General features: G+C 46.9%; 1 protein-coding gene across 12 annotated transcripts in view; it reads right to left on the bottom strand.

Annotated features, from left to right (window-relative positions):
* Positions 1 to 22,347, bottom strand: part of caskin1 (CASK interacting protein 1) — a 684,935-nt gene that overhangs the window by 169,362 nt on the left and 493,226 nt on the right. For all 12 annotated transcript variants that reach the window (XM_038820500.1, XM_038820499.1, XM_038820502.1 and 9 more), the window contains exons 3-5: positions 18,279 to 18,376; positions 12,965 to 13,110; positions 454 to 549 (exon numbers count right to left, since the gene is read on the bottom strand). In XM_038820500.1, coding sequence (XP_038676428.1) covers positions 454 to 549; positions 12,965 to 13,110; positions 18,279 to 18,376 — 340 coding nt within the window. The remainder of the gene's footprint in view (positions 1 to 453; positions 550 to 12,964; positions 13,111 to 18,278; positions 18,377 to 22,347) is intronic.

The following is a 22,347-nucleotide window of genomic DNA, read 5'->3' as shown; positions in this document are numbered from 1 at the left end:
GACTGTGTCAACACACGCATCCGAAATCTGGCTTGAATCACAAAATGGAAGGTCTGAGTTGCACAACAAGTGGACATGATCTGAAAATGGCTTCTTACAGCGATCAGACAAAATGGCGGATTTTCTTCACTGCGGTAATTACAAAGGACGTTGTGAACAGGCTTGGGATAGAAAATGTGGGAATTCTAAATCAGCAAACTTAAAACACCGGGTTATTTGGAAGGTAAATTAGTCCACCCCGCCCCGCCACCCTGGCCTCTTCCTATGTCCTGAACAGCAGATGACCCAATTTCTCAGAGGAAGACACAGCAGAACTAAAAACAGACCGCATTCTAGCATGTACATATTCAGATGGAACTAAAACCCCTCACGCCATTGCAACTCTGACTAAAATTCGATAGCTCATAATGTCCCACCATGGTGATAATTGCCAACTCAAAGTTCTGAACTTACCCCAACTCTGCCAAATTCACAAGCCAGGTCCAAGGGCGTTTTTCCAGCAATGTCCACTATACACGGATTTGACTGGTGCTGCAAAAGCATCTCGGACTAACACAAGGGAAGAAAAGACAGGGGATTAAGCCTGGCACTTTCTCATTGCACACTACCACAGACTTTCCTCAGGTCCTCTCCTGCAGCTTTGGTGGTAGCCCATTGCACCTGGGTACATAGGATATCATAGAATCCCTACAGTGCAGAAGGAGGCCATTCGGCCCATCAAGTCTGCACTGACCCTCCGAGCACCCCATACAGGCCCACGCCCCCGCCCTACCCCCATAACCCCACCTATCCTTTTTTCTGGACACTAGGCGGCAATGTAGCTTGGTCGATCCACCTAGTCTGTACATCATTGGGCTGTGGGAGGAAACCCAGAGGAAACCCACACAGACACGGGGAAAATGCGCAAACTCCACACAGACAGTCACCCGAGGCTGGAATTGAACCGAGTCCCTGGCGCTGTGAGGCAGCAGTGCTAACTGTTTAGCAATACTAATCAGTGGGACTTCCGTCAAAGTTCTGGTGATGGAGATGGAAAAGGGCCGAAGAAACGCATCCTCAATCTCGTCAAATGCGAACAGTTTAGGAAGTCAGTCTTTGATGAAGAAACAGCAGATTTAACAACAGCAGTAAATTTTGGGAACATTCTGTCCCAGACCACACAAGACAAAAGGTGAGATTGCCAGGTATTATATAGTTATTGGAATATAATAAGGCCCAGTTCAATCCTTAATACACTGTAACCTCTCCATTCCGGAATGCTTGGACCAAGTCAATTCTGGATTTTGGGATTTTATGGATTGTAGAATGATGTTAGAAAGCATCATGTGTGTGAATCAGAAAACTTTGTGCTCCAGAATTTGACGCACCCCTAGCCAAATTGTTCCAGCACAACTACAACACTGGCATCTACCCGGCAATGTGGAAAATTGCCCACGGGACAAATCCAACCCAGCCGATTACCACCCTATCAGTCTACTCTCCGTCATCAGCAAAGAGATGGAAGGAGTCATCAACAGTGTCATCAAGCAGCAGTTACTCAGCAATAACCTGCTCACGGACGCTCAGTTTGGGTTCTGCCAGGGTCAGTCAGCTCCTGACCTCATTACAGCCTTGATTCAAACATGGACAAAAGAGCTGAATGCCAGAGGTGAGGTAAGAGTGACTGCACTTGACATCAAGGCAGCATTTGACCAAGTATGGCATCAAGGAGCCCTAGCTAAACTGGAGTCAATGGGAATCAGGGGGAAAATTCTTTGCTGGTTGGAGTCATAAATGGAACAAAGGAAGGTGGTTGGAGGTCAATCATCTCCGCTGCAGGACGTCAGTGGAGGAGTTCTTCAGGGTAGTGTCCTAGGCCCAACCATCTTCAGCTGCTTCATCAATGACTTTCCTTTCATCATAAGGATCAGAAGTGGGGATGTTTGCGATGACTGCACAATGTTCAGCATTGTTCGCAACTCCTCAGATAATGAAGCAGTCCATATCCAAATGCAGCAAGACCTGGACAATATCCAGGTCTGGGCTGACAAGTGGCAAGTTTTGTTTTCTTTTTAAAATAAATTTAGAGTACCGAATTATTTTTTTCCAATTAAGGGCAATTTAATCCACCGAACATGCACATCTTTGGAATGTGGGGGTGAAACCTACGCAGACACGGGGAGAATGTGCAAACTTCACACGGACAGTGACCCAGGGCCGGGATTGAACCCGTGTTCTCAGCGCAACCACTGTGCTACCTGACAAGTGGCAAGTTACACTTGCGCCAGGCAATGACCATCTCCTACAAAAGAGGACCTAACCATCGCCCATTGCCATTCAATAACATTACCATCGCTGAATCCCCCACAATCAACCACTGATCAGAAACTGAACTGGACTAGCCACATTAACACTATGGCTACCAGGGCAGGTCAAAGGGTAGGAATCCTACAGTGAGTAACTCACCTCCTGACCTCCCAAAGCCTGTCCACCATCTACAAGGCACAAATTAGAGTGTAATGTAATACTCTCCACTTACCTGGATGAGTACAGCTCCAACCACACTCAAAACCTCAACACCATCCAGGACAACGCAGCCCACTCAATTGCACCCCTTCCAGAAACATTCAAACCCTCCACCACCGACAAACAGTGGCAGCCGTGTGTACCATCTACAAGATACACTGCAGTAACTCACCAAGGTTCCTCAGATAGCATCTTCCAAACCTACGACCACTACCATCTGGAAGGACAAAAGCAGCAGATACCTGGGAACCCCACCACCTGGAGGTTCCGCTCCAAGTCACTTCCCATCCTGACTTGGAAATATATCGCCATTCCTTCACTGTCGCTGGGGGAACATCCTGGAACTCCCTCCGTAACAGTACAGTGGGTGTACCTACACCTTAAGGACAACAGCAGTTCAGGAAGGCAGTTCACCACCACCTTCTGAAGGGTAACTACGGATGGGCAATAAATAGGGGCCTGACCAACGACGGTGGCGAGTCCGTGAGTTGCTTGGTTTGCTCAAAAATGTTCCGGACAATGGTGTTTCTGAGCAGTAAAGTTCCAGGCTGGAGAGGTTACAGTGGAGAATCACTGGAATGTCAATGACCAATACAGTCGGCTCTGATGCTGAGATAGTGACATATTCCAGTGACTAGTGAGGCACATAGACCAGGTATAATCCACAATCTCTGCTCAATTAGCCGATCTCTGATAACATGCATGAGGTCAGTGAGGATGCGATTGAATTTAGCTGCAAGGGCCTCAACACTTAAATAGGCCGATGGTGCTCAAGAGTTAGAATTTGCAAAATGTTGGCCATAATTGGCTGCAATACTGGAAAGATGCCCGTGCAACACAGACAAGCAAGGCAGTGATAGCCTCGGACAAGAAAGGGAGAAAATGAACAAGCCAAAGATAAAACAATACAGCAAAATAAATAAATACATCCTTTTCATTGACTTTGAATGCTTCGATCGGCTGGTAACTTTGAAGGACCTACAATTTGTACCATGCAATATCAGCAGAGCCAAGATTAATGAATTTAAAAATCAAGAGAGACACAGTGAACCAGCCAGCACATCTACAGTTACAAAAACATATTACAGCTCTTTTACCAGTTTTAGTACAGCTCAGGAATATTTATAATCATCAGAGTTACTTGCAGAGCATGTATTTAATACTTACATCGACTCTATGCTATAAGATAGCTTGGGGGTAACCATTTAAAAGGGTCAATCAATATGAATTTACTATTCTGTTGAAATTTTTTCCTTATGTAATGCCACAAGGCCTCAAGTACCATGAGTCTAGGATCTGAGGAAAGATTGGGGAGATTTATCTCTTTCACTGCAAGCAAGTGACTCCTGTCCAAAATTCAGAGTCAGGATTCCGAGATTCTAGCTACTTATTTCATAGAATTCCTACAGTGCAGATGGAGGCCATTTGGCCCACCTAACCTACACCGACCCTCTGAAAGAACACCCGCCCTTGGCCCATTCCCACCTAACCTGGACCCTAGGAGGAAACCGGATCACCCGGAGGAAACTCACACAGACACCGGGGAGGAAACATTCGAAATCCACACAGACACTGAACCCAAGGCCGGCATTGAACCCAGGTCCCGAGCAGGGCGAGGCAGCAGTGCTAACCACTGCGCCACCCTAAGCAAGGAATAACTTAAAAAAAAAATTTAGAGTGCCCAATTCATTTTTCCAATTCAGGGGCAATTTGGCGTGGCCAATCCACCCACACTGCACATCTTTGAGTTGTGGGGAAACTCGGGGAGAATGTGCAAATTCCACACGGACAATGACCCATGGACAATAATCCAGCTTATCCTGGACTGCAGGCTGATCAAACTCTGACTTCCAGTGTTAAGGTGGGTGATCCTGAGAGCCGTAAAATATCCGTGGCCACTAACCGGATATTTATATGTCACGAGCGAGGGGGATGAGTCAGGTACACTCTGGCCTTATCCCTGATGGAATCCCGTTGCTCCCAATGTGTTATCTACAAGTGTCTGGTTCTTGGAGCGACAACCTCAACTTGTTCCCAGAGAAATGAAGGCTGTACTGCTCAGCGGGTTATATGAAGAGGACAAGGATGCTTCAACTTGCTGCAAATAGTCAGGGCCTATGATTGTGAAATGGCCAGGGAGCTTCCATCGTCCAGAAATCATTTTGATCTACACAAGGTCATAAATGGTGTGAAAAAAAATCAAATCCAAAGTGCTACTTTAAATTAACTTGTGGACGTAGTGCAAGGCAACATTGCTTTAAACGGTTAAAAGGTGACGTTGGCGTTGCTGTCAGGAAGTTGTCCTTCACAAAGGGAACGCTCCTCACATGGAATGGAGGCCCTCCAACATTGACAGATTTGGAGGCTGCTGGTGCAGGCAATAGAGAGAGAAGGTGCCTGAGGATGCAGCACCATCTCAGCACTTTAACACCTTTGGATATAAAGATGGCCACAGCCGCCAGGTCATCATTGTGGCTACAGATCTGGCCATTCATCTGCGCTGGCATCAATCGTGGTGGGGATCCCCCCCCATCCTCCCATTCCCCCCAATCCCCCCATCACCCCCATTGCCCCATCTCATCCCCCTATACCCCCACCCCTATCCCAACCCCCTATACCCCATCCCCCATCCCATCCCCCCGATACCCCCATCCCTCGATCCCATCCCCCTATAACCCCATCTCATCCCCCCATACCCCTATCCCATCCCCCCATATCCCCCATCCCTCCATCCCATTCCTCCTATACCCCCATCCCTCCACCCCATCGCTCCTATTCCCCCATCCCATACCCCCATACCCCCCATCCCATCCCCCATCCCATCCCCCCCACCCCATCTCCCCCCATCCTTCCCCTATCCCCCCCCTTGACTGGTGGTAATTCAGTCACTGCTGGGGGCCCACCACCCAATTGGTAAGTTCCAGGCAGGGCAGCGCATTAATAAGCTTCCTAATCGCTTCAATTGATTACCTGTCGCGTTCCACGGGTTAGCTGTTGTACCTCAAGCCCAGCCAACTGAAAAATTCCCTGAGGTGGGGCGATGCTGGGAAACAGGTGCACCGCTTTCCCCACAGGGAGTTTTCTACCCAGCTGCCTCCGGCCTCACCAGGTTAACCAATCCTTGGGGGGAAAATTTCAGGGACACTGGCATGGGGGGTGGGGGCGCTGTACGAGCAGGCCTGTGATGGGAGGGAGACGTTCTGGCAAACATGTGGGACTGAGGAGGAGTGAGCTGGGTGCAGTCGAAACCAGTAAAAACATACGACCATATGAGAGGTATGGACAGGGTGGATAGCAACAAGCTTTTTCCAAGATTGGGGGTGTCAATTACAAGGGGTCACGATTTCAAGGTGAGAGAGGGAAAGTTTAAGAGAGATGTGCGTGGAAAGTTTTTTACGCAGAGGGTGGTGGGTGCCTGGAACGCTTTGCCAGCGGAGGTGGTAGAGGCGGGCACGATAGCATCATTTCAGATGCATCCAGACAGATATATGAACGAGCGGGGAACAGAGGGAAGTAGACCTTGGAAAATAGGTGACAGGTTTAGATAAAGGATCTGGATCGGCGCAGGCTGGGAGGGCCGAAGGACCTGTTCCTGTGCTGTAATTTTCTTTGTTCTTTGTTCTTGAGTCAGAACTAGGCTATTCGGCCCCTCAAGTGTGCTCTGCCATTCAACAAGATCTTGGCTGAACGGTTTGCAAATGCGCATATGGATGCTACGCATGCATAGAATTAAATGCCTTAAACATGTGAAGAAACAGTGCCCCAGCAAACTACAGCTGGGGACACGGGAAAATTACCTCAATTGTCGGACTGACCCTTAAACTCAGAGACTGCTGGTTCCCCTGGGTTCTGCTTTTGCAGCCGTTTTTGAAAATCTGGTCTGGTGTTTCTGCGTCTCCTCAATGCACCCAGCATGGTTTCTCAGTACTGGACAATTGTAAGTCTGATCCGTACATCAACCAAACCCCTTTATGTAAGTGTTATAACCCCAATGGAAGTCCTGGGATCAGAATAATATGACCTCCCTGGAATGTGAACTTCCCCTTTAACGTGGGGGGGGGGGGGTGAATTCCCCTTTAAAGGGACAGGGCCTCTCCTCTATAAGGAGACCCCCGGCTGTATAAAAACCCCAGCCTAGGTGCAGGTCAGGGAAGAAGACCCTTAGGGGAGTGGAGGAGTTTTAGAATTTTATCGAAATAAACCTTTTTTGTAATTTCGTCTATGCATTCTACTTAGCGTAGACTTGACAGTAAGGTTACCTCATAACAATGGATGGTGTGCTGATTGGTACACAGTGCATAAGACACAGTGCTAAAGGTTTAAATTATGAGGACAGTTTACAGAGACTAGGCCCTCATTCCCTGGAGTGTAAAATGTTCAGGGGCGAACAGATTGAGATGAAGATAATTAAAGAAGTTGACAGTGTAGGGAAATTAAGATGGGCAATAAATGTCGGCCTAGCCAGCGATGCCCACATCCCTTAAATGAAGAAAGGATATAGAGGAGCTATTTCCTCTAGTAGTTGAGTCCAGAACGAGCTGCCAGGAAGCACTCCTTCACAAAAAGGGATGTGAAAATCTAGAATTGCTTCCCTCAGGAAAGCTTTTAAGGGTGGGGTTCAATTGAAAAAATCAAAACTATAAGATTGTCGGATTTTTGGTGGGGAAGGGTATTGGAGGATTTGAAAGGAAGGCAGAGAAATAGAATTAAGATTCAGGTCAGCCATGATCTAACTGAAAGGTGGAAAAAGCTGAAGGGGCTGAATAGGCCGTTCCTGTCCCCATATCTATTAGATTAGTGCAATTCCCACAATAATTGTTGAGCTGCTCAGGAAGATCCATGTGCTGAAAAGAGGATTAACTGATGAAGAGAGCTCTGAAGTAACGGCATGTTACTGGATTAGTGCAGCAAGGAGCTCTGTGCACCCAAATGTACAGTGAAGGGAATTTATTAGAAACCTCCATCCACTCTAATCCTTTCGGACCTGCAATGAAATTCCAGCGCCAGGGCTCAAAGAACTCAGAACACTTTAGTTTATTCAGAAAGCACTTGGATTTGAGGGAGACAGGATTGGGTTTATCCATCACTGTGAAGAACAAATAACGGTGAGGGTAACTTTGAAGGACATAAGACTATATGAAAGAGGAACGGAGTGCAACAGATGGCCTTTCAATCTTCATCCTGTCTGATTTTCTGCCTCAATTCCAATTTCCTGACTGCTCCCCATAATCACTTGATTCCCTGAGAGATTGAAATTTGTCCACATGTCTGGCCATCAAGTCCGAAAGTGGGACTTGAACCCACAGCTTCTGACCCAGAGGTAGGAATGCTACCCACTGAACCAAAATACCTCCTCTGCAGTGAGACTGAGGACGTCAAAATACATTTTGGACAGAGAGCTGATATTTGACTTGCTCAGAATATCGAAGAAACCAGGATCCAACTAAAATGAAAAGTAAACTCATTGTTTGCCAATGTGACTGAGGGCTCAACAATAGAGAGTGGAGTACACATATTTTATAGATTTGCTTTTGAGCAGAAACACATATTTGAATTCCTTTTGAGGGTACCAATAAATTAATATCAGGGGACAATTTTGGATGATAGATTTAAGGTGACAGACAGTCAGGCACGATGGAATCTTTACTTAGAAGTACGTAGAAAGTACAGTTCAGAAACAGGCTAATGCCAGTATTTCTGTTCAACGTGATCCCTCTCTCACTCAATCTACTCATACCGTCAACCCTTCTATCCCTTTCTCCTTCCTGTGCTTACCTTTAAAGGCATTTAGAATATTCACCTCAACTACTTCATATGGTAGCAAATTCAACATTCTAGCCACGCCTTTCAGTTTCTCCGACATTTCTGTCGTATATTTATGGCCCCTAGTTTTGCACTGCCTCACAAAGGGAATATCTTTTCTATGTTGACTTTATCAAACCCCTTCATTATTTTAAACACTTCTATCAGGCGGTTTCATTCTTTTCTTTTCTAGAGAAAAGGTTGCCCATGCAGCCTCTCCAGTCTTTTCTGGCAGTTGCATCCTCTCAATTCTGGTATCACACTTGTCAATTCAGCTGCTCCAGTGCCCACTCTCACCAAGAAAACAAACCTGCCCACAAGTAGATTGAGCCGAATGAGGTCAGCAATGCAGCAACGCGGTATTGGAGCTGCAGAGGAAGAGGACAAACGGGAGCCCCTCCAGCCTCTCCTCTTGCATTTCAGCACACTCCATCTGTAAAGTCCCAGGGGTCATTATTCACATCCATGCCAACTAGAGGAGCGAACCCTTCGCAATGGGTAAAGGATTTAGCAAAGCAAGAACAGAATTCTTCCTGTTGGCTTCTTCCCAGCTTTGTCAATATGAGGTAGCCGTGCTCGGAGCTCACTGTGTGATTTTGAGCTGCCTAACATCGCGGGACTACTGGCCCCAGAAGCTCAATCAGCAAACTCAGTTCTCGTTACAACCACATATCCACTCAGGCTTGAGGACAGCTTCCTTTGATTAGACATCTTGCAGCCTCCTGGACTCAACACTGAGTTCAATACGTTCAAACCGTTGCTCCGTGCTGCCATTTTGTTTTCTTTTCATTGCGTGTTTTGGTCTTCATCTTGTTCTACTCTTGTTTTGCTTTCGGTTGGCAGCTGTTCATTTTTCTGCCGTTCATCACCTCAATTGGGCAAATCATCTGTTACTTTACTTGTCTCATTGCTGCTCCTCCTGGGTCTGCCTCACCAACCTGTTTGCCATTTAACCTGTCCTGTCTATCACAACCTTCCCTTGTGTTCTGTTTCCACGGCTTCCCCATTTGACGGGTTAGAAAACAACCACATTTCTAATTTTCCCCAGTTCTGAAGTGTTGTGTATTCATGTTTACTCCGAGTTGGAACAAGGTCACTTTAAGAGTCTGATCACGTGGCATACCAATGACTTCATTGGGCAGTTTGGGCGGGCTCACAGTAAGTCTAGTCTAGCAGCCTGTGAGAAAACACCTTTCCAATAAAGCTCTTGTTTTTTGCACCTTCGTGGTTTCCAAGCTTTTACTTTAAAAATACCACATGAGACATTAACTCTGTTTCTCTCCCCACAGGCAATGTCTGGCCTGTTGAGTATTTTCAGCATGTTCTGCTTTTATTTCAGATTTCCAGTATCCACAGTATTTTGCAACTGTTGAAAATTTCTGGTTTGACAGTGGTGTCCCATGACCAAGAGTGCTCTAAGCACTGGTCAAAAATGATTTCACCTGCAAAAGTGCTATATTTCAGGCAGTTCCTTAGATACCTTAGAATCTGCGCATATGAATAAACATTGTCCATTGCGCAGCCAGAATGGTATGCAGGCAAAGAGGAACGGAATAGTTCATATGTAGGCAACTTGGGTGAATCACTTCAGAGACTTGACATCAGATCACGAGCATTCGCAGGTAAATCACTGACATTTTGTGATATTTTGAAATAAAGATTTACTGGACTGGAAGCAAAAACTCTTCACTCAGCTTTCCATTTGATCTTGCCTGGCTTTTCCTTCCGTTTCCGACAGGACTTTTGTGACAGAGATTGCCATCTCCATTCTGTGTTCCAAGCTCTTGAGAAAGCAATAATGCTTGGTAAATGAGACCAAGAAGGACATATTGAGATTTCAAAAGGCTAAATCAGTTCCCATCCAGTATCAAAACGTTTCTTTTTCTTCCTGGATGTCGTTCCTGAAAGGATAATTCCAGCAGCTATGCTTTTGAGGCACTGACTCTTCCTGCACAATAGCCGACTATTCATTGAATGGACAGCTATGACTAAACAGCACTGATTTTCAACAGGACATGTCCTAAACATTTTTATGTTATTTTGAGGAACAACTCCAATTGTAAAGCTGTCGGAGCCTCCACGACCGTGTGCTTGCCACCACTGTGAAAGTCAATGCCTAATGACCCTGCACCCCAGGATCACTAACATGACTGAGATGCAGTAGTGGAGGATTTCTGCTGGAAAAGGGATACCGGGAGTCAGAAATTGGAATGAAAAATCTTGGCTTAGGAATTTCAGGAGTGATTGCTACGCACGTGAACAGGCCAGAGGCGCACCTGATATTGGATCATTGGTTAAGCTATATATAGACCTGGCAATCCAGTCTCTCAATTGGGCATTATACCCCTTATTTGCACATATGAGCATACAAATTAGGAACAGGAGTAAACCACTTGGCCTGCTCCGCCATTAAATAAGATCATGGCTGATATGATTGTAACCTCCTAGTTGCCCTCAGTAACCTTTCACCCCCTTGTTTATCAAGAGTATATCTACTTAGGCTTTGAAAATATTCACACTCTGCTTTCACTGCTTCACAGAGAAAACATTTCTCCTCATCCATGTCCTAAATGGGTTACCCCTTATTTTGAAACTTCTCCCACAAGACGAAACATCTTCTCCACATACATCTTAAAGCTTTCAAACAAGTCACCTCTTACTCTACTAAACACCAACGGACACAAGCGTAGACCGCCCAACCTTCCCTGATAAGCCAACCCGCCCATTCCTTGCATGGGGCGGTATGGTGGCACAGTGGTTAGCACTGCTGCCTCACAGCACCAGGGACCCGGGTTCATTTCCGGCCCTGTGCGACTGTGTGGAGTTTGCACATTCTCCCCATGTCTGCGTGGGTTTCCTCCGGGTGCTCCAGTTTCCTCCCACAGTCCAACGATGTGCAGGTTAGGTGAATTGGCCATGCTAAATTGCCCCTTAGTGTCCAACTGAAGTGGGATTACGGGCATAGGGCAGAGCCGTGGGCCTAGATAGAATGCTCTTTCGGCGGGTCAGTGCAGACTCGATGGGCAGAAGGGCCTCCTTCTGCACTGTAATCTTAGATTAATCTAGTAAACTTTCTCTAAACTACATTTACATCCTTCTCTAAATAGGGAGACCATCACTCACTGATGCCCTCTCCAGTGTCCTGCACACTGAAGCAGATCCTCCCTACTTTTAATTCAATTCTTCTCATAATATGCCCTTGGCCTAATGAACTGGGACGGCTTTTTCATTTAAATGAGCTATTCCTACCTCATTGCCCAGTTAATTTTTCCTGTTCACGTATAGGGCAGCACGGTAGCATGTTGGTTAGCATAAATGCTTCACAGCTCCAGGGTCCCAGGTTCAGTTCCCAGCTGGGTCACTGTCTGTGCGGAGTCTGCATGTCCTCCCCGTGTGTGCGTGGGTTTCCTCCGGGTGCTCCGGTTTCCTCCCACAGTCCAAAGATGTGCGGGTTAGGTGGATTGGCCATGCTAAATTGCCCTTAGTTTCCTAAAAAGTAAGGTTAAGGGGGGGGTTGTTGGGTTATGGGTATCGGGTGGATACGTGGGTTTGAGTAGGGTGATCATTGCTCGGCACAACATCGAGGGCCGAAGGGCCTGTTCTGTGCTGTACTGTTCTATAACTCAATTCGCTATTGAAAGTTACTATTGAATATGTTCCCCCACCCTCTCCTTTCAGAAAGCGCGTTCCAGATCACAACAACTGGCTACTCCCCGATTCTTTTGCCAATTAATTTTAATGGCGGGACGACAGGGGTCATTTGTCATTTCACCTGGCATTTCGGAAACTTTGGTCCGACAGTTGGAACAGATTTGTGCGTCGTAATGGTCGTTGAAAACATAAGGAGACGCGTGATTACAAACAAATTGGAATAAATTTTCTGGTCCCGCCCAATGCGCAAATCGTCGCCGGGAAGCGGACGGGGGGAGGTGGGGGGCTGGACAATTTAACCAACTGTTGGAAGGTCTGTTGGCTCAGACGGAAATTTCCGGTCTTGGGCAGTTGGGACCGGAAAAATCCCGCCCATCATGGTTATCCCTCTGGCTTGTCCCTTCCCTCGGGGGAGGGGTTTAGCCCAATGAAAAACATTTAGTGCGTGCATGATTCAAATCACCCTCCCTTTCACCTCAATGCAGAGAGGGACAAACAAAAACATCATTAAGACAGAAACATTGGTGGCACATGGCGCAGTGGTTAGCACCGCAGCCTACGACGCTGAGGACCCGGGTTTGAATCCCGGCCCTGGATCACTGACCGTGTGGAGTTTGCACATTCTCCCCGTGTCCACGAGGGTTTCACCCCCACAACCCAAATGATGTTTGATGCACGATCAATCGCACAAAGACGAGAGTTGGATACAACTGAGGCTTTATTGCTCTAAGATGTGTGGCCTCCCACAGCAGCTGGTGAAATGGCTGCAGCATGGAGGACACGCACATTTATACTCTGCCTACTGGGCAGAGCCAGCAGGCAGGGTCTACTGATGTACCTGTAGTACAGGTCCTACCATACATCACCTAATATAGGTGCAACAGTGGTTTACCACAATTTTCAGGTTAGGTAGATTGGCCATGCTGAATTGCCCCTTAATTGGAAAAAAAATAACTGGGTACTCTAAATTTATAGAAAGCAAAAGACAGAAAAGTTCCCTCCTCACCACTTCATAGTGTCCATGCTGTGCGGCCAGATGTAATGGGATTTGACCTTCGTCTGATTGGGAGTTGAGACTCGATCCTGCCTTCAGGAGCATTTTCATTGGCTCAGCCTTCCCTTGCCATGCGGCGTAGTGCAAAGGTCTCATTGCTGCAACCAATCGGAAAGGAGGAGATAAAAGAAAACAAGATTAAAACTGACAGCTTTCCTCAGGAGACACATTAGTGATTTTTATTTTCAGTGCTGCACAAGTTAATCATTTTTCATACACTATGCTGACAAAAAGTCTCATAAGAATTACACCACGATTGACAGCTCCTAATCCTGGTTCCACCTCAACCGAGTCTGAAATACCATAAAGTCCATGTTGGCTAAGTTGCCCCGTTCCCTAAAGGATGGTCCTCATGTTCTTCCAATAATAAGTAAATCCCTGGTTCCGAACACAGACACTTCCCTGTCCTTGGATTATTCCAAAACATATTCATGTTCTGCAGCAGTATTGAATCCTTATCCTTCGTGGGACAGGGGATGCAGAATTGAAATAAAAGTTTCAAAAGTGAATAGACTGGAATCCAAAAGTGCGAATAATCGATGCTCAATCAGAGATTCTGAAACCTGCCGTTATGCCTCAGCATTCCTGTGCAGCGAGATGATAAATATATGGTGACATTTCTGAGCCAGTGATTAATTTTCCCCTCTGAATATTCAATGAACCTCATTTGTATCTCGGCGTAAGTTTGCGGAAAATGTAAATTGGATGAAGATTTATGCGTGGTGGGTGACACTTTTAATGCCAGGTGGAGGTTACATACATTTTAATTCTCCAGCGCTGCAAAACTGTGCGTGAATCCGTCCAACTTTTACCGCAAGTTATTCAAAACGAATCATTCATTTCCATGACAACTGAACTCTGGATAAGAATCAGCTGTGGCTCAGTGGGTCGCACTCTCAGCAGGTTGCGGGGCCCTTGAAAATTTAGATTTTGTGTGGGGCCAATTTTTTTCAGTGTTTAACTTGAGGAAGCCAGCGGTAAGAGAACTGAGGTTAATTTTAATTATATACAATATTCTGCTCAAGGCGACTATTTGTCCCCAGTACAGTCCTTGCTGGGAACATTAACCACACCAGGCCCTGCTTTGGGCCAGCTTTTGTAACGAGCTCCAGCTGGTGGGCCTCCGCCCCCCCCCCCCCCATCTGGGAAGCGCGAACTCCATGTGTCCTACGGGGGGGGGGGGGGGGGGGGGGGGGGGTCAACAATGGTTTCCCCTCTGGTCCCAGTCCCTTTAATGTTATTTTTTGCTCTGCTGCTGTCTTTTGTGATGTTGCCCTTAGAAAAAGTCCTGCACCGTAAATTCCAGGTAACTACACTCATTTTATTTAGCAGGAACATTGGTTAGACATTCAAGCCCCATCCCATAGACTTGGCACATAATCTAGAGCGACACTCCCAGAGTGCTCGTGGAGGAGTGCTGTACTGTTGGTTGTTTTGTTCTGCAAATGAGGTGTTAAAGCGGAGCCCTCTTCAGCCCTCTCACATATATGGGAAAGATCCCATTCTGAGTAGAACAGGAAAGATGCTCCCGGTCCCCTTAACCAACATCGCGAAAACAGATCTATTGCTGAATTCATTTTTACGGGATGTGGGATTATCTGGCTAGGCCAGAATTTGCTGCCCATCTCTAATTGCCCTTGAGTAGGTGGTGGTGAGCTGCCTTCTTTAACAGCTGCAGTTCATGTGATGTAAGTACAGCTACTGTGGTATTAGGGAGAGAGTTCTAGATTGTGACCAGTGACATTGAAGGAGCCATGGGGCGGAATTCTCCCCCCCCCCCTCCCCAACGCCGGGTGGGAGAATCGCCGGGGCGCCGTGTGAGTCCCGCCACGCTCGCCGTTTGCAAAACGTGAGCGGCGATTCTCCGGCCCGGAAGGGCCGAGTGGCCGCCCCAACATGACAGGTTCCCGCCGGCGCCGTCCACACCTGGTCGCTGCCGGCGGGAAATGCATGGGAACGCTGGGGGGGGGGGGGGGGGAGGGGGGGGGGCCTGTGGGGGAGCGGGGGAGGGTGGTTCCTGCACCGAGGGGGGGCCTCCAATGGGGTCTGGCCCGCGATCGGGGCCCACCGATCGGCGGGCCAACCTCACTAAGGGGGTACCTCCTTTCCTCCGCCGCCCTGCAAGATCCATCCGCCATCTTCTTGCGGGGTGGCCTTGGGGAAGACGGCAACCGTGCATGCGCGGGTGACTTCATTTACGCGACTCCAGCCGCGTCATTTACGCGGAGCCGCTTTTTACGCGGCGCCAAGGCCCAGCGCGTGTAAAATACGCGACGCCGCTCCTAGCCCCCTGGGGGCAGGAGAATAGGGGGCTGGGAGCGGGCTCCGACGCCGGAGTGAAACACTCCGGTTTTCACTCCGGCGTCGGGATTTTGTCTCCATTTCGGAGCATCGCGCCCATGATATATTTCCAAGTCAGGATGGTAAGTGACTTGGAGGGGAATTTCCAATTGGTAGTGTTTGCATGTATCTTCTGCCCTTGTCCTTCTAGATGGTAGTGGCTGTGGGTTTGGAAGGTGCTTTCTAAAGAGCCTTAGTGAGTTCCTGCAGTGCATCTTGTAGATGGTACACACGGCTGTGCATTCATGGTGGAGGGAATGAATGTTTGTGGAAGGGGTGCTAATCAAGCGGGGCTGCTTTGTCCTGGATGGTGCCGAGCTTCTTGAGTATTGTTGGAGCTGCACTCATCCAGGCAAGGGGAGAGTATTCCATCACACTCCTGTCTTGTGCCTTGTCAATGGTGGATAGGCTTTGGGGAGTCAGGAGGTGAGATACTCACCGCAGAATTCCTAAACTCTGACCTGCTCTTATAGCCACAGTATTTATGTGACTAGTCAAGTTGAGTTGCTGGTCAATGGTAACCCCCAGAATGTTGATTGTACCATTTATTAATGGCAATGCCATTGAATGTCAATGGGGCGATCGTTTGATTCTCTCTTATTGGAGATGGTCATTGCTTGGCACTTATGTGATGCAAATGTTATTTCAGTTATTTAACTCAGTGCTTTTGTGGAACCGTGGGAAAATTGGTCAGCAGGTTTACTTCACTACCACAGTGAACATAGAACATTGAACATAGAACATACAGTGCAGAAGGCCATTCGGCCCATCGAGTCTGCACCGACCCATTTAAGCCCTCACTTCCACCCTATCTCCGCAACCCAATAACCCCTCCTTTTTGGAGACAAAGGGCAATTTATCGTGGCCAATCCACCTAACCCGCACATCTTTGGCCTGTGGGAGGAAACCGGAGCACCCGGAGGAAACCCACGCACACACGGGGAGAACGTGCAGACTCCACACAGACAGTGACCCAGCAGGAAATTGAACCTGGGACCCTGGCGCTGTGAAGCCACAGTGCTAATCACTTGTGCTACCGTGCTGCCCTAATTATTAGACTTAAAGGACTAATTTAGTGCCTGGAATTCCTGAAAGGAGCAAGTTTTTTCTTTCTTGTCAGAATGCTGCTCATATTGTTTCTTACATGCAGTGCATGGAATAGAGATGTTTGCAGGTCCCTACTATTTCACTGAAGAAATGTGGGCTGTAATGGAAAATCAGTTTAGCCGAGTTAGGCATTGCAGCAGCCTGCTCTGTGAGTTTGTAAATTTAATTTTCATTTTATTTTAACTCTTAGTTTAGAGTTAAGATAAAAAAGGATGCTTGTTGGGCCAGACTAATCTCCATATCATCTTACTGGCTGTGCTATACTCTTCCCTGTGGTAAAATATCTCGCTTTGGTAACGTTGTCCCCTCTTTAACCTGACACTGATTGATTGTTCTCCTATCTGTCTTCCTGAACAATGGGACATATTCAGTCAGATTTTGAGATATCGAAATAGAACTCATCACATTAAATGGGGGGGCACGGTAGCACAAAGGGCAGGGGGGGGGTGCATGATAGCACAGTGGCTCGCACAGTTGCTTCACAGCTCCAGGGTCCCAGGTTCAATTCCCGGCTTGGGTCGCTGTCTGTGCGGAGTTTGCACTTTCTCCCCGTGTCTGCGTGGGTTTCATCCGAGAGCTCCGGTTTCCTCCCACAGTCCAAAGATGTGCCGGATAGGTGGGTTGGCCATGCTAAATTGCCCCTTAGTGTCCAAAACGTTTAGGTAGGGTTACTGGGTTACGGAGATAGGGTGGAGTTGTGGGCTTTGGTAGGGTGCTCTTTCCGAGGGCCGGTGCAGACTTGATGGGCCGAATGGCCTCCTTCTGCACTGCAGATTCTATGATTCTTTGATTAATAGAATTAGAATTCACACAACTTACAGTGCAGAAGGAGGCCATTCGGCCCATCGAGTTTGCACCGGCTCCTGGAGAGAACACCCTACCCAAGGTCAACACCTTCACCCTATCCCCATAACCCAGTAACCCCACCCAACATTAAGGGCAATTTTGGACACTAAGGGCAATTTATCATGGCCAATCCACCTAACCTGCACATCTTTGGACTGTGGGAGGAAACCAGAGCACCCGGAGGAAACCTACGCACACACGGGGAGGATGTGCAGACTCCGCACAGACAGTAACCCAAGCCGGAATCGAACCTGGGATCCTGGAGCTGTGAAGCAATTGCGCTAACCACTATGCTACTGTGCTGCCCTAATGATGATTACTGTTGCCTGCTTAACACTAATGCCCAAAGTCAGAAAGATCCTCAAGGTCTTCTCATAATAGCATCTTTTCCACAGATTAAGAGGCACAGTTTGGTTTAAATATCGTCTAGTTCAATGGCCCTGCTGGAGTCTGGTAAGGAATAAAACTGTTTCTGGCATTGGCCAGCATTAGTTCAAGTGTGAGTTCCCTCCTCTCTGTGGAAAGCCTTTACCTTCACCTTCCTCTCAGGGCCACACCCGGACCTTAGCCCAGACATAAAGAAATATGGTTAACACCAGCACCATAGCTAACTGTGTATTCAGAGGCTAGTTGTAAATTGGGATTCAAACCTATCAATAGGCAAATCAGTTCCAACCATATTAACAATAATCATTTTCCGCTGCCTTTCAGCTTGGCTCAACGTTGGGGAACGGATTGCATTTTGCAAAATGCAAATACAAAGAACTCTATAGTGAGAGAAAACTGTGTTAAATTACTAAGGCCAGACGGAGATCTCCTCATTTATACAGAGTAAACTTTGTGCATCAGGCATTTAGACAGCACTGTGAAACCATCCCCGCAAACTATGAGCAAGATTCGAAGCAGGGTTTGTTCAGTGCACAGAGCACTTTGTTATTGGGCCCGGGTGTAGAAATGAAATCTTATGTGTCACCTTTGTTGTCCTTGATGTCCACGGTGGCCTGGGCTTCTATGAGCAGAGAGATGAGCTCAGTGTTCCCATTGAGGGCAGCATGGTGCAGAGCCGAAAATCTGCAGGAGCAAAAAATGAGGAAGACATCAGCCTCACAAAGAGGTTAAATTCGGAACAGAATAGCATTTAACATATCTTGGCTCATCTGGTTTAGAGAACTTCAAACTGAGAGGATGCCGGCTTCATTCCTCCCAACCCCTCACCTCTGCCGTGAGTTAACCAGTCCTCGAAGGTGAGGTGAGAGCTTGGGCTTAGAAGCCAGGGAAATAAGCAGCCAGCATCTGCCTGATCTCTGACCCCCTTGTCGAGAACCTATCTGTGTGGTTTACAGGGTCTCAATTGTAATGGCCGGGTTTAGCTCAGTTGGCTGGACAACTGGTTCGTGATGCAGGGTAAGGCCAACAGCGTGGGTTCAACTCCCGTACCGGCTGAGGTCATTCATGAGGTCATTCAACCTTGCCTCTCGCCTGAGGCGTGGTGACCCTCAGGTTAAATCATCACCAGTCAGCTCTCCCCCCTCAAAGGGGAAAGCAGCCTATGGTCATCTGGGATTATGGCAACTTTACTGACTGTAATGGCCACCACAGCTGGCTACCCTGCCAAAAGGCACCGCCTCAGCTCAAACATGAAGAATGGTCACAGGGACAGAGTACGATTATTCCCCGTGGATTCATATTCCAGAATGAACTTGCACCTTCAGGAAAAGAGGAGAGAAAACCCTTCATTTGGCTTACAGATAATCTGCTCTGAAAACCGTCAGCCCATGCTGAGCACTAAATTTCACATCTTGGCTAACTTCCCTTGGCTTTCGGCATTTTTCAACAAACACTACTAAAAGCAGCAAGCGCTAGGTATCCTTTATCGGCACAATAACAGTTCCCACCATGCTAACTATGGGGTTGAGGAGCTGAAAAAAAATCAACTGCATCATTACCGTTATCAGCAACTCTTTGGAAATCCAAGTGAGCTACTTTTAGTTCCCAACACCAGCAATTTGGCACAGTTGGGCATTAGCTCAGATTAACAGGGAACGTTGGTGAAAGGGCTTTCAGTGAAATGTAAAAACTCATTGGTGTCTCGTAATTATGGGTTTCGCAATTGGACTTTCTGCTTTAGGTACATCCAGTATTGAAAGGCTTCGATATGGAACTATGAAATATACATTTAACCCAACAGTTTTAGTCGAACAGCAAATCTCAGCAGGGACGAATGAAAGGGCCCAGGCTGTTTTAATGAACCTACCATCGAGTTCTGTTCAGGCTTCGTGGGGAGTCTCAATCACTAAATAATTGTAGAGTGTTCCCAGATTCAAAATGCTGGAATAAAACAGCTGACCACAAGAGAGTTTGAGGAAAGGTTATATAGCAAATAAATTGTCTAATGTTGATCATTGCTACAAAGCCCATTCAGCAATAGGATGTTTTTCAAAGGTGAATATTTACCCATTAGACCATAAATAGAGAAGCAGAATTAAGCCAATCGGCCCATTAAGTCTGCTCCGCCATTTAATCATGGCTGATATGTTTCTCATCCCCATTCTCTTGCCTTCTCCCCGAAGCTCCTGATCCCCTTATTAATCAAGAGCCTATCCATCTCTGTCTTAAAGACACTCAGTGACTTGGCCTCCACAGCCTTCTGTGGCAATGAGTTCCACAGATTCACCATCCTCTGGCTGAAGAAATTCCTCCCCATCTCAGTTTTAAAGGATCGTCCCTTCAGTCTGAGGTTGTGCCTCAGGTTCTAGTTTCTCCTACCACTGGAAACATGCTCTCCACGTCCACTCTATCCAGGCCTCTCAGTATTCTGTAAGCTTTAATGAGATCCCCCTTCATCCTTCTAAACTTCATCGAGTACAGACCATGAGTCCTCAACCGCTCCTCATATGACAAGTCCTTCATTCCAGGGATCATTCTTGTGAGCCTCCTCTGGACCCTCTCCAAGACCAGCATATATTTATTTAGATACGGGGCCCAAAACTGCTCACAATATTCCAAATGAGGTGTGACCAGAGCCTTATACAGCCTCAGTAGTACATCCCTGCTCTTGTATTCTAGTCCACTCGACGTGAATGCTATCATTGCATTTGCATTACACATGCACTAGATAATAATGTTTTTCTCATCATCATTACATTGCCTTGAACAGAGAATCCTTGCATCTGAACAAGCATTGTTAACAATGACTGGCTCTCTTCAAATGCTGCCTGGGAGAAGTCCTGAGACCACGGTGGCACAGTGGTTAGCACTGCTGCCTCAAAGCGCCAGGGTTCAATTCCGGCGTTGGGTGACTGTGTGGTGTTTGCATGTTTTCCCCGTGTTGACGTGAGTTTCCTCTGGGTGCTTTGGATTCCTCCCACAGTCCAAAGATGCACAGAGTCGGTGGATTGGCCATGCAAAATTGTCCTTTAGTGTCCAAAGATTTGTAGATTGCATTAAGGGATTATTGGGATAGGGCGGGAGAGTGGGTTTGGGTGTAGTGCTCTTTCAAAGGGTCGGTGCAGTCTTGATGGGCCGAATGGCCTCCTTCTGCACTGTAGGGATTCTATGATGCCCTATGTACCCAGGTGCAATGGGCTACCACCAAAGCTGCAGGAGAGGACCTGAGGAAACTCTGTGGTAGTGTGCAATTATATTCAGGCAATCACATAAAGCACTAGATGGATTCTACTGTTCTGATGCTGTTCCATCATGTAAACAGCTACAATAACTCACTGTGCTTGACAGGTCTTCAAAATGTTAATGTCTACATTAGTGCAGGGTAGACATGATAGAGTGCTATCTTAACCAAATGGTGAAAATAGATACTTTAATTCCTGATCATCCTGTCCCAGTTAATGGATTTTACCATCAAACAAGGCGTGTATTCCCTTGGGAATGGAAGATTTAAGACAATTAAAAGATTTGACAGAGTACATAGACTCTCTACCTCCAACAAGCAGATGAGGTAGACGGTTAATTGGAAAATTTTAAACTGAGATTGATAGGTTTGTGTTAGCTGAGGGTATTGAGGGTTACGGAACCAAGGTGGGGGAGATTAATGTAAGATGTAGATTAACCATGATCTCATGCATGGCGAGGCAGACTCGAGGGTGGCTGAATGGCCTCCTCCCGTTGTGATGTTCCTCAGCCATTGATCCTCCGAAATAGGACTTCCCAAATTTCTGACGTTCTGCAATGTGCAACACCAACCATTGGAGAATGGCACTGGCTCAGGTTAATAATACTTTGAGATGAGAGGGAGAGATACAAAGGGCCATTCAATTAGATCGAGACATATTAATATCCTGGGAACTGGTAAGGGGTCACTGCTGAAATGTTCATTTATCTTGGCTGAAGTGCTGGTCAACCTGCTGCTCATTCCCACCATTTTCTGCATTTATTTAAATTGAGAAAACACACCTCGTAAACCAGGATGTAATCTGTTTTCCACACTTCAACAGGAATGTATTGACTGAGACATGCGTTAGGACATCTTGAATCCAGGAAAAGCACTAACTAAATGAAAATTCTTTCTTCCTTCTTTTATCTTCCTTCTTTTATATTTATATAGGGTTTCACGGTGGCACGGTGGCTAGCACTGTTGCCTCACAGCGCCAGGGACCTGGGTTCAATTCCAGCCTTGGGTGACTGTGCAGAGTCTGCATGTTCTCCCCGTGTCTGCGTGGGTTTCCTCCGGGTGCTCCGGTTCCCTCTCACAGTCCAAAGATGTGCAGGTTAGGTGGATTGGCCCTCAGTGTCAAAAAGGTTTGATGGGGTTACTAAGTTACAGGGATAGGGTGGAGGCGTGGACTTAAGTAGGGTGCTCTTTTCAAGGGCTGGTGCAGACTTGATGGGCCAAATGGCCTCCTTTTGCACTGCAAATTCTATGATTCTATATTGCCATACCTGAAGCAGGGTTTGGAAATTTTTGCCATTGATATTCAGCACTGTCACTAACAACCCTGGCATGTGTAAGTAATGAAAACATATGCAATGGCAAATCATTTATTCATTATTTGATTCACATATATAAATATTAGTGCACTTTCTGC

The sequence above is a fragment of the Scyliorhinus canicula genome, chromosome 15 (assembly GCF_902713615.1).
Source record: "Scyliorhinus canicula chromosome 15, sScyCan1.1, whole genome shotgun sequence".
NCBI lineage: Eukaryota > Metazoa > Chordata > Chondrichthyes > Carcharhiniformes > Scyliorhinidae > Scyliorhinus > Scyliorhinus canicula.
The sequence above is the reverse complement of the archived record's forward strand: the minus strand, read 5'-3'. Positions and strand labels throughout refer to the sequence as shown.